Here is a 14,803-nt window from a genome sequence, read left to right on the forward strand (position 1 = left end):
TGCCTGAGTGGGCGGCGGCGGCGGGCTGTCCTTAGCAGGGATCAGTTTGCTCGATAGGTGGCAGCACTTTCGGGCGGTCGCGCAGTACAATGGGAATTCCGCGGAGTTGCCGATCCAGGTAGTAGGTAATCCATGGATGTGCATCACTGTTTGACGGTCGGCAAAACAGGCTGGACTCCATTTAAAGGTAGTGTGCCAGCTTTCTTGGACCGTATGGAGTTAATGGCCCAGATAAGGAGAACCGGATTTTTAGAACTTATCCATACCTTCAAAACTCATGGAAACGTCTTAAATTCTTCAAACTTTGAGTACCCCAGTGCGAAATTCGCCCCGACGGGTTGTCGGTCGTACCCCAACCAGTGCTGCCAGATGGGGAAGGCTGTAATCCTCCAGATCAGTTACAAAAATCCTCCAGATTCCTCCAAATCCTATTGGTAGATATAGAAAGGCGGTCTTGGACGCTGCGGGGGGGGCTATACCCCCAAAAAAGTTTCACCAAATTCTAAAAACTCATCGGATTTCGAATCTTTTCGCACTGCTGTGCAGTTTAAAAGATACTTTTTCTTATAAAAGTTGTTTCGTTTTCGTTTTATCCTCCAAAAAGAAACGAAAATTTTCGTCGATTTCGGGCGCTGCAGGGAAACCGGGGGCATTTGCCCCAAATGTCCCCCTTAGATCCGCCAGTAGTTTGGCACCCTCGTAGATATAGCTACAGACTGAGACATTCTGCAGTCTCACGGTGATAAAGGACGTGATATATCCTAACGGGTAGGGTGACGCTGGGCAGGAAAATGCCTTTTTAGTCTTGAATGTGTTATATTTTTCCATGAAATTGAGTATAATAATCGGGCGACAAATCCTCCAGATTTTCCTCCAGAATCAAAAATCCTCCGAAAGCGAAATTTGTCCGCAAATAGAGTTCAAAATCCTCCAGATTTGCGGAAATCCTCCAAATCTGGCAGCACTGACCCCAACCACATTTCACACCACTGTGAACAATAAATGCACACACTGAAATCGCTATTACCGATATGCTCATCCAATCAAGTTTCGATAAACCCGTTCATCATCATCTCCTGCGGTTTCGAACACGCCTGTTAGGTGGCTTCTGATGCTCGTCGAGGTCGGAATTTCCAAATACGCGTGGTGCGTCGGGCCGCGCGCTCTGACTTCGGCCAAGAAAAATGCGTCAGCTGATCATTGTCATTTCTGCCACTTGCGTGTGGTGAAATGGGGTCATAACTTATAAGACGGCTTTTTCATATCAATTATTTTACATAAAATCATATTTCAAACCATAAATAATGTTCGACAGCCAAATAAAAGAAACAATACCAATACGGGCTTACAGTTTAACCCGCGCCCAGATGGGGTCTGCCGAGCAACGCGGTCTGATGGGGGGGGGGCCATTTTGGCCCCCCCCTCAGATCTCGAGAACCACGCAACATAGCGACAAGCGGTAAACGGTGTTGGATAGCCCCAGCGGGGAACTACCTTGTGACCCAATTTCATTGACCTCGGTCAAACCGATGACGTCACAGGTCAGGTCAAAGGTCGAATTTTCACCGTTTACAGGCATTTCAAGAAATGCGTTGTAAAATCGAGTAAAATGCATTTCATTGAAAATCATCGATGGAGAAATGTTCTTCAAACACATATTTTGCTATTTGAGGTCACTGATACCAGGTCAGGTCACAGAGGTCAGGTCACTGGGGGGGTCACAATATGAAAGTGTCGTGTGATACATGTTTTATGGTCCATTTTACATGACAAATGCGATTATGTGGGTCAGACAGACTTTAGGGCCAGCTTAGGTCACGTTTTGGTCAAGGTCAGGTCAAGGTCAGGTCAAGGTCAGGTCAAATTAGGTCAAATTTCAAAGTTGATATTTTTGCATAAAATGGGTATCGATTCGATGCAGCTCGTCACGGGGAGTTCAATGGTGGTCTCCGTTTTGCGCTACAAGGTCTAGAATTGCTAAAAATTGAGTTCAAAAATTTGACGTCATCAATTTTTAACAGTTTTTTCGCTATAACTTGGCCAAAAAAAGAGGTATCGATCTAAAATTTGGTATGTATATCGAAGAGCGCAGGGACTATCACATATATTCCGGTTTTTTCGAAATTCGAAAATTTTTTGGAAATTTTTTGAGTTTTTCTAAAAAAATCAATTTTTTTGATTTTTGGGGGTCAAAATCCCAAAATTTCGAAAATCCGAGATAGCAGTTTTGTAGCGCCGTCTTTTCTCTACACAACCACATAAAGAACTTTAAAATTGCTTGTTAACTGTAGAATTGGTGAGCGTTTCAAGATGTCATGTTTTTTGCTCATTTTTGCTCGAACATGACCTCAGTTTGACCTCAATAACTCCTGACCTGAGGTGACCTGTGACTTGAAATTTTGTGTGAAGGTGTCAAATTGATGCCCGGTAAGGTACCCAAAATTTGGCGGCGCTGCGCGCCGCCGTTTTCTCGCTATTTAAGAAAACCCACAGGGGGGGGGGGGGCCAAAATGGCCCCCCCCCATCAGGGCGCGGGTTAAGGCTCGACATTGTGTTGTCTACGATTAGACAGCTGATAACTCATTCCCGTACGTCGTATGGTCGTAACACTATAATGACCTTTGCTTATTGTCACAAGTGCGCCGCATTCGCGATTGTTGCCCGACGCCTGTTTGCAGGTGAGCCCACTACAGTTGTTATACATATCTAAAAACCGATAAACTTTTAGGCGAAAAAGGCACTATTCCAGGCCCATTTTTGATTTTTTTTTGCGATATTAGGTAAAAACAGAAGCTTCTTATCCTAGGAAAAATAAAATGGGAAATCTTTCAAAGGTGGCACACTACCTTTAACCATTCTGCATAACTCTTTGTCAATGAGCACAATGTTCGTCATAGGCAAACACTTTGTCAGATTGTGATAATGCTTCGACATTTCACAAAAGGTTACTCGATGTGCAAAATTCAACGGTACTGTGCGTAGACAATGGCTGTTGATTTAAAACTTCTGTCAGTAATCAAAATGTCAATGATGTAGTGCTTATCTACTATATCTAGCCATATTAACCCGCGCCCGGCTGGGGGTCCTGGATTTCCACGCCCTGCTGGGGGGGGGGGGTGTTTGAACACCCCCCCTTCTAACTCGGCTCCTGGGCCACGTAGCGATACGCGGAAGGCGGCGTTCGAAAGAGTGTCAAAAATAATGACGAAATCACTTCGGTCAATTTTTTGGTCAGGTCAAAGGTCAGGTCACCAGAGGTCATTGAAGGCAAAATTTCGCCGATTTCCAGGTCGAATGTCGAAAATTTCCAAGAAGCCAACGCATAACTCGGGAACCAATAGAGCTACAGCGCCGCGGAAAAGCGCATTCGATAGCCCTATTAACGCCCTTTCTTATTAATTTCTCAGATTTGACCTAACGCAACGGTTTTGCCTGCAGGGGGCAAAAACTGCCAAAAATAGCCGATTTTTTCGGAAACAGTTTTTCTGCAATAACTTTTGACCCAAGCCTTGTACGAGCTTACTTTTACCGGTATCGTGTTCCTCTCGTCAAGACGCATCGAATGAACTATAACTTGACCTTGAAAGGTCAACTTGAAAATTTGACCTCAGGTCAAGGTCATGACCTGACCGGAAAGGGTCATGTTGCATATCAGTCGATCTGTATCGTCGAGCTGAACACATCTAAGGCGTTTTCATCGCTCTAGCATGCCTCTATCAAAAGTTATTTGCGAAAAACTGTTAGAATATCATTCGTGACCTAAGATGACCTCAGGGCATACACAGGGGTCACGGACACCATTTTCATGTTCAGTGTGTCTAAACCACTTGTAATTCAGTGTTTGGGAGTGTTTATAATGCCTTTCGTCCAAAAGAGGCGCATTTCAATTTTCTCCCATTGACTTATAATGGGGAGGTCGCAAAATTGACCTGACCTAAGGTCATCGATATCGAAATTCTGAGATATAGATTTTGTACATGCTATTGCTCTTAGCAATCGCTGAAAGTTTCAAAGCGATCGGTCACTCGGTGTAGCTATGTCAGACATTGAAACTTTTTATGAGGTGAGGTCACTTCAAGTGACCTGGTGACCTGACCTTGAATGACCTTGGTCTGAAATTTTCACAACATGTGTAGAATTGATGTATGATAAGGTGTACCAAAAACGGCGGCGCTCCGCGCCGCCGTTTTTGAGATATTCGCGAAAAACCACAAGGGGGGGTGTTCAAACACCCCCCCAGCAGGGCGCGGGTTAAATGTTAAACGTTTATCACACATTCATGGATGAGAGTTGCGACATGTTACAGCGCAATCGGCATTAATTGGCCTCTGACCAATTAACTAATCAACCATTGGATTCCGAACAAGTCAGTATACGATAGCTACGAGGAGACTATGTAGTTACCGGCGCAATATCGAGTATGCATGTAGACGGTCGAGTGTCAGACTCCTAAGCGTTTCGGTGCAAACTACGAAGCCGGCCGTCATCATCGCGTCACTGTCCGAGCGCTGTCTCGGGACAATGCCTCGGGCGGCCGCACCGGTCGGACTCGCGGGGAATGGCTGGCAGATGGCGAGCCGGGCCCGGCCGGCCCACCGCCGAACACCTTGGTGTTTGAGGCAGGGTTGACTTATCAAACGCTCTGTTGCCTGTTCACTGCCGATAACATGTCAGCTGCGTCCATGCACAGTGTGCTTATGGCGCTCATGAACAGCTAACGATTTTTATGTGGATAAATGACCTTCGAGCTTCGCCACCATGCCGGCTCGCACTGCACTGTATAAACGCGGTCATATTTATACTTCTCTGTAAAGGGGCGATCTGTGTTTAGTTTTGACGAAATGTTATGAGGAATGCCAAAATTAGCATGGGGATGTTCTGGTGAATGACGAAGGGATATAAACGAATGACGAAGCATTTATCCAAATCGTCAAAGGTTTTACCGGAATTCAATCAGTTGTGGCGAATAGCGAATGTTTTACCAACTGACGAACTGTGGAGTGGGATTAGCATTCCGTTTTGCCCTTATGCTGAAGGTTGTGCCGGAATGCCTCTCACTGGCGCCACCTATGTGCAGATCGGACGAATGGGTTTTGCTGATTGGCCATCGAACAATGCAAAAAGGTGTACCTTATCTTTATACAAGGTCTCTATTCTGCATTCTGCAATCAACTGTAGAGATGCCCTTACACCAGAATTCAAAATATTTTATTAACAGTTTGAAGTAAGGTTTGTGAGTCTTAACATCATGCCATGTTCAATGCACGGTGACTATAAATACGGTGGTTCAATGTTCAATGTTGTTCAATGTTGTTCAACTAAATGCACGGTGGTTCAATGTTCACTTTCACCAGGTACCACCAAATGCTATTTTGTGTTTCTTTTGAATTTCTTTCCTCAATCAGGTTTTCACAAACAAAACAAGGCATGGCTTAACCTAAATTTTATGACATTGGGCTCAAAGCTTATGTTTTATGAGCTTCTGTTTCTAGCTGTACCTCTAGCTGTAATGGGTCTATGCTACCTGTATCTATAATTATTAGGTGATGCAGTTTATTGCCTAAATGCTAAATCATACATAATCTGTTTCCCTTTTCAGGTTATTTCTCGGAAAGCCAATGAACTGAAGTGTTAAGGAGCTGAAGGCTGAAGATACTCGTATCACCAGAGGCAGAAGATGAAGGCAGATGCTGAGGGTAGGTTCAGTGGCAGCCTGTGAGCTTCCAATTAATGATCCTCTTCTGCTGCACTGCTTTATCTCGCCTGCAGTTGCACTGTCTGCTGTCTGGGGTCTGTTCATGGTAAACCTAAACCTCTTTGGTAGATTATTAGCATTGCCACTGAGAAAATCCCTCATCCCACATAAGCCCTTTGTTTTACCTTCAGCAAGAGTTTTTCTCTTCCCTCCCTACTGGTGCCATTTGCATTCTCCCTTTGAAGCCCTTGGAATCCCACTTGCCATGTCGGACAAGAAGTTTTGCATCGAGTATGCAAAGCGAGGCACTGCTGGCTGCAAAAAGTGCAAGGAGAAGATCGGAAAGGGACTAATAAGGATTGCAAAACTTGTCCCTAATCCATTCTCAGACTCGGGTGGTGATATGAAGCAGTGGTATCACTCAGACTGCATTTTTGAAACTTTTGCCCGAGCACGAGCGACTACGAAGGTCATTGAAGAGCCAGAAGACCTGGATGGCTGGGATGAAATTCAGCCAGAGGATCGCAAGAAGCTGTTGGTGCTGATTGCTAGTGTAGTGGACAGTCGCCAGTCGAAACCATCGCCATCCAAGAAAGTCAACAAGGCTAGTCAACAGTCAAAACCATCACCATCCAAGAATGTCAAGCAGCAGCAGCTCGTTTCTGGTGCTGGGCCCTCGAAAGCTGGCCCTAGTTCTAACCAGACAAAGGATGGTAGCGCCCCAACCTCTGCTGGTAACCGAGGCACTACTAAATGCGATACATCTGATCCCAGTCACAAAGACAACTCGTTCCGACAGTTTCGCCAGATCTGCGCCAACGTTGCTGATGAGGCAAGTTACAAAAGCAAGTCAGAGATTATCAACAATTTCATCACCAATGGCACGGACGGCAGTGGCTTCCGTGGAAACCTTCTTCTATGGACACGTTTGCTTCTTCCCGGCGTCGTGAAGAGGGTGTACAATTTGCAGAGCAAACAGCTGGCGAAGTTGTTCAGTCAGATATTCGACGTCAGTCTTGAGGAGATGATTGAGGATTTAGAGCAAGGGGATGTCGCCGAAACAGTTCGGGTGTTCTTTGAACAGTCGAAAAGCGTTCTTCCGGCCAAAAAGTCCACTCTTTCGCTGCAGGACGTCGATAAATACCTTGACGAGCTGTCACAGCTTACGAAGGAGGAAGAACAGCAAAATTTGCTGAAGAGGGTGGCAAAGAGATGCACTGCAAACGACCTGAAGATCTTTGTGCGCCTGATCAAAGCAGACTTGCGGATAAACGCTGGAGCGAAGCACATCCTTGACGGCATCCACCCGGACGCTTACGAGGCCTTCCAAGCGACCCGTGACCTACAGGATGTGCTTGAGCGTGTGCAGGAGCAGCAGGCCTGCGGTCAGCCGGGCTCGCTCGACATCGGCATCTCATTGATGACGCCAGTGCTCCCAATGCTGGCCGAACCCTGCAAAAGTGTTGAGTACGCCATGAAAAAATGTCCAAACGGTATGCTTGCTGAGATCAAGTACGACGGTGAACGTGTGCAACTTCACAAGCAAGGCGACACATTTGCATACTTCTCACGGTCCTTGAAGCCAGTTCTTGCTCACAAGGTGAAGCAGTTCAAGGAGTTTATCCCGAAAGCCTTCCCACATGGTGAGAACATCATCCTGGACGCGGAGGTATTGCTGATAGACACAAACACCGGAAAGCCACTGCCCTTCGGCACGCTTGGTGTACACAAGAAATCTGCCTTCAAAGATGCTAACGTCTGCTTGTTTGTGTTCGATTGTCTCCACCTGAACGGCGAGAATTTGATGAAGAAAACGATCTTGGAGCGTCGAAAAATCCTTGAGAAGTACATGACAGAGGTACCGAATAGGGTCATGTTCTCGGAACTGAAGCACATCACAAAAGCACCAGACCTGTCGGATATGATTGCATCGGTCATACGGCAGGGTCTAGAAGGCCTTGTCCTGAAGGACTTCGGTAGCATCTACGAACCTGGAAAGCGCCATTGGCTGAAAGTCAAGAAAGACTACCTGGGCGACGGACAGGCGGCCGACTCGGCTGACCTAGTGGTGCTTGGTGCCTGGTTCGGTACCGGCAACAAGGGCGGCATGATGTCTGTCTTTCTGATGGGCTGCTTCGACGGCCGACGGTGGCGAACTGTCACAAAGGTGCACGGAGGCCACGACGACGCGACGCTCGACCGACTGCAGACGGAGCTCAAGATGACCAAAATCAGCAAGGACCCCAGCAAGGTGCCAAAGTGGCTGGAATGCAGCAAGACGATGATCCCCGACTTTGTTGTGCAGGACCCGCAAAGCTCGCCCGTCTGGGAAGTGACTGGCGCCGAGTTCACAAAGAACAATGTGCACACGGCACATGGGATATCTATCCGGTTCCCTCGCGTCACCAAGATTCGTGACGACAAGAACTGGGAGACAGCCACCTCGCTGAAGGAGCTTCTCGTCTTGTATGAAAACTCCAAGCAGGTGTTTGACGACGGGCAGTCATCTTCGGCCCTGTCATCTGCTCTCTCCTCGCCAAGCAAACAGTCATCGGCACAGTCGTCACCCTCACGACAGACGACAACCAGCAGCAACGAAAGCTCACCCACCAAGCCATCCGCGGCGGCAGATCGGCCGACTCTGACCAAACGCTCGACACCGAACAGTGAAACAACGCCGTCCAAGCGACGCAAACTGAACGGTTCTTCGGACGGCGGTTCAGCTCCTGCGAAAACTGAGAGCGGCAGCGTAGTGGGCCTGCCGCCAGCCACGCTGCGCCCCGTGCTGGCCGTGCTATCGCCCTCGCTGGAGGCGGACGACCGTCTGCGACGCTACATCGTCGCGTACGACGGCGAGCTGCTACAGCCAGAGCAGCTGCAGCTGGCCACGCACTACGTGGCGGCGCCGGGTGAGCGCGTGCCGGGCCGCGTGCAGCGCAGCGCCGCCGCCGTCGTCACCGCCGACTGGGTGTGGGACGCCATCAAGCTGGGCCGGCTGCCGCCCACCCGGCCCTACGCTCCATAGAGGTGTCGGCTCTTATTCGCGCTGCTTAACGCGAACATTACCGGTCAAACGCGGTTAACTGGTGATATGCAAATGGCCTGTGTTTGAAGTGGTTGTGAATCGGACGCGCACCTGCTTTGATGTTTGCATTGCTTTCGTGAATATCACCATCGACGCGCTCTGTTAGAACCATGCCCAAGTGAGTGTTCGAAGGGCGATATTGTTAGGTTCTAGTCCATTCTGGAGGTTGTCCTTGATCTGGCAGCTGGTTTTTGTCGAGGCGTTGACCGTGCCATATGTTAGTCATGGATTCTGCACTTCAAGTGTCTGCTGTCACGAAAACACTTCTCTTTTTTACATTCTTTTCTGGATACCGTACTATTCCACATTGTACTGTGTGCGCTGGCGCTGTTTTGCGGTATTTTGCCTTGCCTTGCGATATTGTCGATAACGCATATAAATTTTATATGAACACGGTACATCAGAAACTGTTAAAAATGTAGCCGTTGGGGATTACTTTGGAACATTTTGCCTTGGCTGATGGGGATGCGGAGGGAAAACGGAATTCCATTTCTAAAATGAAATAAAAATGATGTCTGTCCCTGCTTCGGCTGTCGTTTGCATATTCGTAGAATTGAGTGATCTTTTTGTCATCTTATGGGCGCATATGATAGCGGTGCCATGTTATAGTACATGTGACATTTGCTTTCCTCTGGATTCTTTGAAAAACCTCGTTCTCATAGTGTTGTCGCTGCGTTGCAATCTCATTGTTCCTCGAGTGGTTGCGCTCATGCGTTGTGATAGGTGTTAACAGTTTTGTCGCTTTGTTTTGCACGGATTTTCACTTGTATGCCAATAAATGAAATCAGCGCACTAGCTGCCTTAAATGTTTTGATACGTTGTTTGGGAGTACCACGTGTGGTTTATGATGGCGGAACTTAGTCGACAGACGATTGACGGAACTTGGCAATTGTCTGGTGAGCGGTAGTGTGACTGGGAGCGGTGCGCTGCAAATCAGACAATGCTGCGACAAATTTCAAGGCATGTTGACTCGCTCCTGACTGGGTGGGGATTGGGTACTTACCATCCATAGCGCGACATGACGCGACTGATAGTGGGGCCGCACCGTCCTATGTTTAACCCTAGAACGCCTAGGGGGGGGGGGGTTGTATCAACCCCCCCTGAGGTTTTTTCGAAGTGCACGCTAAACGGCTTGTCGTAGCGGGCTGAAATTTTCAATACCCTCTGGGGCAACCTTTGCGCATCTTTTGCCGAAAAAAATTGATCGGGTCATGTCAGGTCACGGAGTTATGACGTTATAAGAGGTACAGCCTCCGGCCGACAGTTACCAAACGTGTGCGCCGAATCCCTAGGTTTTCTGCCGGTGATACCCACATTGTTTGATGGATCATGATGAAACTTCCCATGCATGTTGGGGCAAGCATTGGCTATCGTGTGGTGCAAGAAAATTGACCGGGTCAGGTCAGGTCACGGAGCTATGACGTCACAAGAGGAACAGCGTCCGGAACTATTTTTGAAAAGCGCCCGAACCACTATTTTGCTAATTCTTGTCACCTCAATGGGAATATGCAGCAATATTAGCTTCTATAGGGAGCAAATGGACCTCCCAAATCCAAAAATACAATCAGATTTCAAAAATTTAAATTTTGATTTTTCGAATTTCTGCCGCCGACTGTGACCTTGCCGACTTCCGGCGCTCCCAACGCGCCATTTTTAGAGCTAGGGAAACGAAATACATACCAAACGATAGAGAATTGATCAAGGAACACGATAGTGAAGGTATATCTCCCACCGTTTTGCCGCAATCGCCGCGGAAAGTTGAAAAAGTTTGATTTTTTCGGAAAATTTGACCTTTGACCGGTCATAAGTAGGTCAAATGTTGACCTAGGACCAAAAAATATACCACCAATCGCGAGATCTCGTTGAGAGCAATCCGTTGGTTTTTTCCGCTAAGCTCTACGAACTTCCGTTTCGAAACGCCAGGGGGGGTCGTAACAACCCCCCCCCCTGGTCGTTCGTGTTATGAGAAATGGCCTGGTCGTGCGAGGGTTAAAATTCAACTAGCATCTATTAGCCCGAAAGCTGTGCATAATGGAGCATAATGTCGTTTGATTCGAGATCACCGATGGCGTCACAGACCAAATTGAACGTTTAGTTCACGTTATTTTCACACTAGGCCCTGCTAAGCTAAGCCTGTCGGCTAACTGCTAAGCTTGCTAGATCGGGGATATTGACACCTATGTGACATGCACGCACCGAGCTGTCGTGTATAACTTATAACTTATAAAGTATGTTGGAGACTAAAGCTAAGCCAAAAATGTGTTTATAATACCAAGTTATAGTCGCGTGTAAGACATACTTTTGGGCAGATTCAGCAACATTATACTCTTCTTGCATTGTATGCACCCATCGATGCTAATATCACCTAATTATCACCACCCTTATCAGCAACTTATACCTACTGAAGGCCAGGCCACGGTCAGGCCAAAAGCTCAAAATTTTAAATTTTTGCCCATCAATAAACAATTGTACCGTGCGATGTCTATGTAGATGTACCTACAATGCACCGGAGGTCGCACTTGAATATGTAACTTCTTCGATCACCCATGTTTGGTAGCATATAACTCTGCCATTTTTCTGAACTCTGCCATGTTACTGATCGGACATTTTCTAGAGCGAAATTTGTAATCAAAATCAGGACCCTGACCACTTCATCTCTGGTTTTTTTTTGCGGGCTACTCGAATCGCTTCTGAAACATTGGTCCCCCGTAAAACTCTGTGTGAGCCCCACCAGCTCCCCCCGCCCCTGGAGACTGACGATCGCCAAGGGGAGAGGCAGCAGCAGCGGCGGTCTGAGGGAAGCCGAACGGCAGCACTCGGCCGTCTGAGCTGCGCTCCGAGGGCCGCCAGCTGAAAACCTTCGCTGATGGGGGCCAGAAGCCGTTCAGCCCCACCGTTCAGAAAATTAGGTAGGTTGCTAGTTATGTGCATTAGCATGGTTGGTTTGCTAGTTTGGGTTTATGATGGGCAGAGGCCATTTCTCCCCCGCATAGTGTTGTAGGTAAATGCTTCTATCGAAATAAGACGTCTTTTTATGGTGCGGCTGCAATGAGGAAGAGTCAAATCGGCTTTCTTATTTTGGTGCCTTTTCTTTACCTAGCTTGATAGACATCGAAATTTTGATACTTTTTTCGGGGGATCACTGTACACTTAACAGTATAGTGTTGGCCTATAACCCTGGCCCTGTGTCACCGGTGATAGCAGCATGCTGCTATCAAGCTGCTATCACACGTATCAAATTGGGTTTCCATGGAGACGTCAACAAGCCTATCTCTCCAACACTACCAGAAGTGTGACGTCAGCTCGCGAAATGGAATAGCAGCGTGCTGCTATCACCGGTGAAACAGGGCCCCTGGATTACGATGTCGTGGAATGTAAAGCTCCAAACATTGTACGAAAACTGGTCGCAAAGTTGTCATTAACCTCCCAATGATATGCTTTGTGACCGTAATGAGATTCGCTTTGCAACGTGCTCTTTCATAAAAATTAAACCTACATACCTACGTCTCATTGAAGAAATGAACACGGTCTAGGTCCACGTTTTATGGTATGATGTCATTGTCATATGAAATTGGAGATGAGGCGACATTGAGATGCATTGTCTGCCTAGCTTTCGTACAAGGCTGCTCAGTGAGAAGTGAAGGGATTGCTATCGGGAGTTCGACAATGCATGCCATGGGCGGAGGAATGGGGGGGGGGGGGCACACAAAAGGAACGGGGGGGGGCACCGGGGCACCGTAGCCCCCTTGATTTTTGACATTTTAACATTAGCCCTATGGGCGTTGCATGAAAAGAATGGGACCAAAAGTAGGCAGTGCCCCCCCCCCCTTAATTAGTGTTCCGCCGCTAGATGCATGCCATAGTTAATTGTTCGTCGTGCTTCGCATGCATCCAACTTATGTGGAAGTTTGTGCCTACTCTTTGAGATAGGCATGCTTTTGGTTTTGTGGGTACCTACCTAAAAGTTCAATCGGCGTTGAGGGTGAATTTGTGTTTGATCGTAACGCGTGAAGAAGGGGGGGCGTGTGCAGTGTGCACGCATCCCTCCTACTCACATCCTGGACCAAGTAACAATCAACGTTCAGTGATAATCTAAAGGTCGTTAAATTGCTGCAGTGTTGTGCTAGAATTCCATGTAGCCTCCCAATCGCCCGACGGATATGCACTACACAACAGTCGGCGATGCGCTCACCCGCTGCTCTGCGGCACAGTCTATCTTCCGGCGCTTGTCGCTGGTGCCATCTATTGACGGGAATTTGAAACTCGCCGGGTAATTGCTACGCCGCGCGGTGCAGCCCTCAACAGGCTTATAGGTAGTTCTACGACGGTCGACCAGTGACGATGAAACCATTGACAACTGAACTAGGGTCAATCCGACCAGTGACAATCGAAACAGTGACTACTGGACCAGGGACAACTGAAGAACCAATGACAACTGAACCGATGACAATTGAGATAGACACGACCGAACCAAGACGACTACTAGTGAGACTTGAACCAGTGCTGACTGGATCAGCGTCAACCGAAACAAAGACAACCAAACCAGTGAAAAGCGAACCCGTGACAACCAATCGACAGCCGTACCAGTGAAGAGAAAACCCGTGACAACCAATCTAGTGACTGCCGAATCAGTGATAATGGAAGCAAAAACAACCAGATTAAGGATCTGTGGCGCTTCGCGTATTTTTGTGTCGTTTCAAATTTCGACCTGCCGCCTGTCTTTCTCACAATAGCGCCAACCGCTGAACATCAATTATCCTGGCGTAGCTCCTTCAGTTTCTACTGCACAACATTAGAAAGCATGAGTGCTGGTTATGAGACGTTACCAGCTTTCTCGTGCATTCATGCAAGCTAGCTTTATATGCCAGTGATTAGATTCTCAGACATTCAAGCTACGTTCAGTTAGGTAAATTCATCCAGCCCTTGGAGCTGTGTAAAGAGCAATCGTGTTTTTTCAGAGGAAGTTGACGTCCAGAGGCCTTGTCTAAGACTGATCGGAAGGTCGTGTTCAATGCCATTGTATTTGATATCTTCACATATTTAGCTGTACTTGATCAATGAGCAGTGCCAGTTTGTAATAAGCTCACCCCCCCCCCCCTCCCTCTGACGGCTGTGACCGCCCCCGGCCCGCGTCCCCAGACCCCGGCGGTGGACTCGGGCCGGTCCGTCCGCCGGGCAGTGCCGGACGTACCCTGCTCTCGGACCGCTCCGTGGAACTGTGGCGCGATCCGGTGCGCTTCGTCAGCGCCGGCGTGGAGCAGCACGGCGCGCGCGCCTTCCTCACCCGGCTGCTGCTGCGGCCCACCGTGGTGCTGGCCGACAACCTGGCTGTCCGACACCTGCTGCGAGGTCGGTAAACTGGCCAGGTTGAGGTGTTCTGATAGAGCCGGGTTTAGTGAGGTCATGAGGTGTAATGGTGGGTCCGTTTGGGACTTGCCTATCTTGTTAACTTGCTCATTACATGCCTAGCCCTACTGTATTTTTATGTATTCTACATTTCCCGTGATATCCTGTCAAACAATGTCATTTCCCCCGAATTATTTCGCTGCATAGCATCGTGCGTATTAAAAGACGCGCTGGTTCTCATCCGTGACTGGACTGTCTGCATCTGTATCACATTGCCTTTTTCAGATCGGGAGACGTTCCAGTGCGGTCTCCGCGACATGTTTATGCCTCTTCTTGGCGAAAACCTGGTGTTCATGGAAGGGGACCGAGCTGACTCCATCCGTGCCAGCCTACACGGCCTGTTCAGCTCAGAAACGGCCACCAACTACCAGGTAACGGAATGGCTGCGCCGCAGAATGAATGACTGTTTGTATGGATGAATGAATGAATGAATGAATGAATGAATGAATGAATGAATGAATGAATGAATGAATGAATGAATGAATGAATGAATGAATGAATGAATGAATGAGTGGGCGAACGAACGAACGAACGAACGAACGAACGAACGAACGAACGGACGAGCGAACGAACAGATGAAGCTTGACTCAGGCTGTCATAAACCTTGCAAATCGTTT

At 47.9% G+C, this 14,803-nt stretch overlaps 1 protein-coding gene across 12 annotated transcripts in view; it reads left to right on the forward strand.

Annotated features, from left to right (window-relative positions):
* The window catches only part of LOC122389270 (DNA ligase 3-like), a 37,830-nt gene that overhangs the window by 18,252 nt on the left and 4,775 nt on the right, over positions 1-14,803 (forward strand). For 6 of the 12 annotated variants that reach the window (XM_043381137.1, XM_043381138.1, XM_043381133.1 and 3 more), the window contains exon 2: positions 5,600-9,575. In XM_043381137.1, the coding sequence (XP_043237072.1) occupies positions 5,688-8,720 (3,033 nt within the window). In that variant the 5' untranslated portion in view covers positions 5,600-5,687 and the 3' untranslated portion in view covers positions 8,721-9,575. Of the gene's footprint in view, positions 1-5,599; positions 9,576-11,514; positions 11,690-13,919; positions 14,130-14,411; positions 14,558-14,803 lie in introns of those variants that run through there. The other 6 variants (XM_043381143.1, XM_043381144.1, XM_043381142.1 and 3 more) reach the window with 2 other exon arrangements.

Source organism: Amphibalanus amphitrite, unplaced genomic scaffold (assembly GCF_019059575.1).
Source record: "Amphibalanus amphitrite isolate SeventyFive unplaced genomic scaffold, NRLGWU_Aamphi_draft 000352F_arrow, whole genome shotgun sequence".
NCBI lineage: Eukaryota > Metazoa > Arthropoda > Thecostraca > Balanomorpha > Balanidae > Amphibalanus > Amphibalanus amphitrite.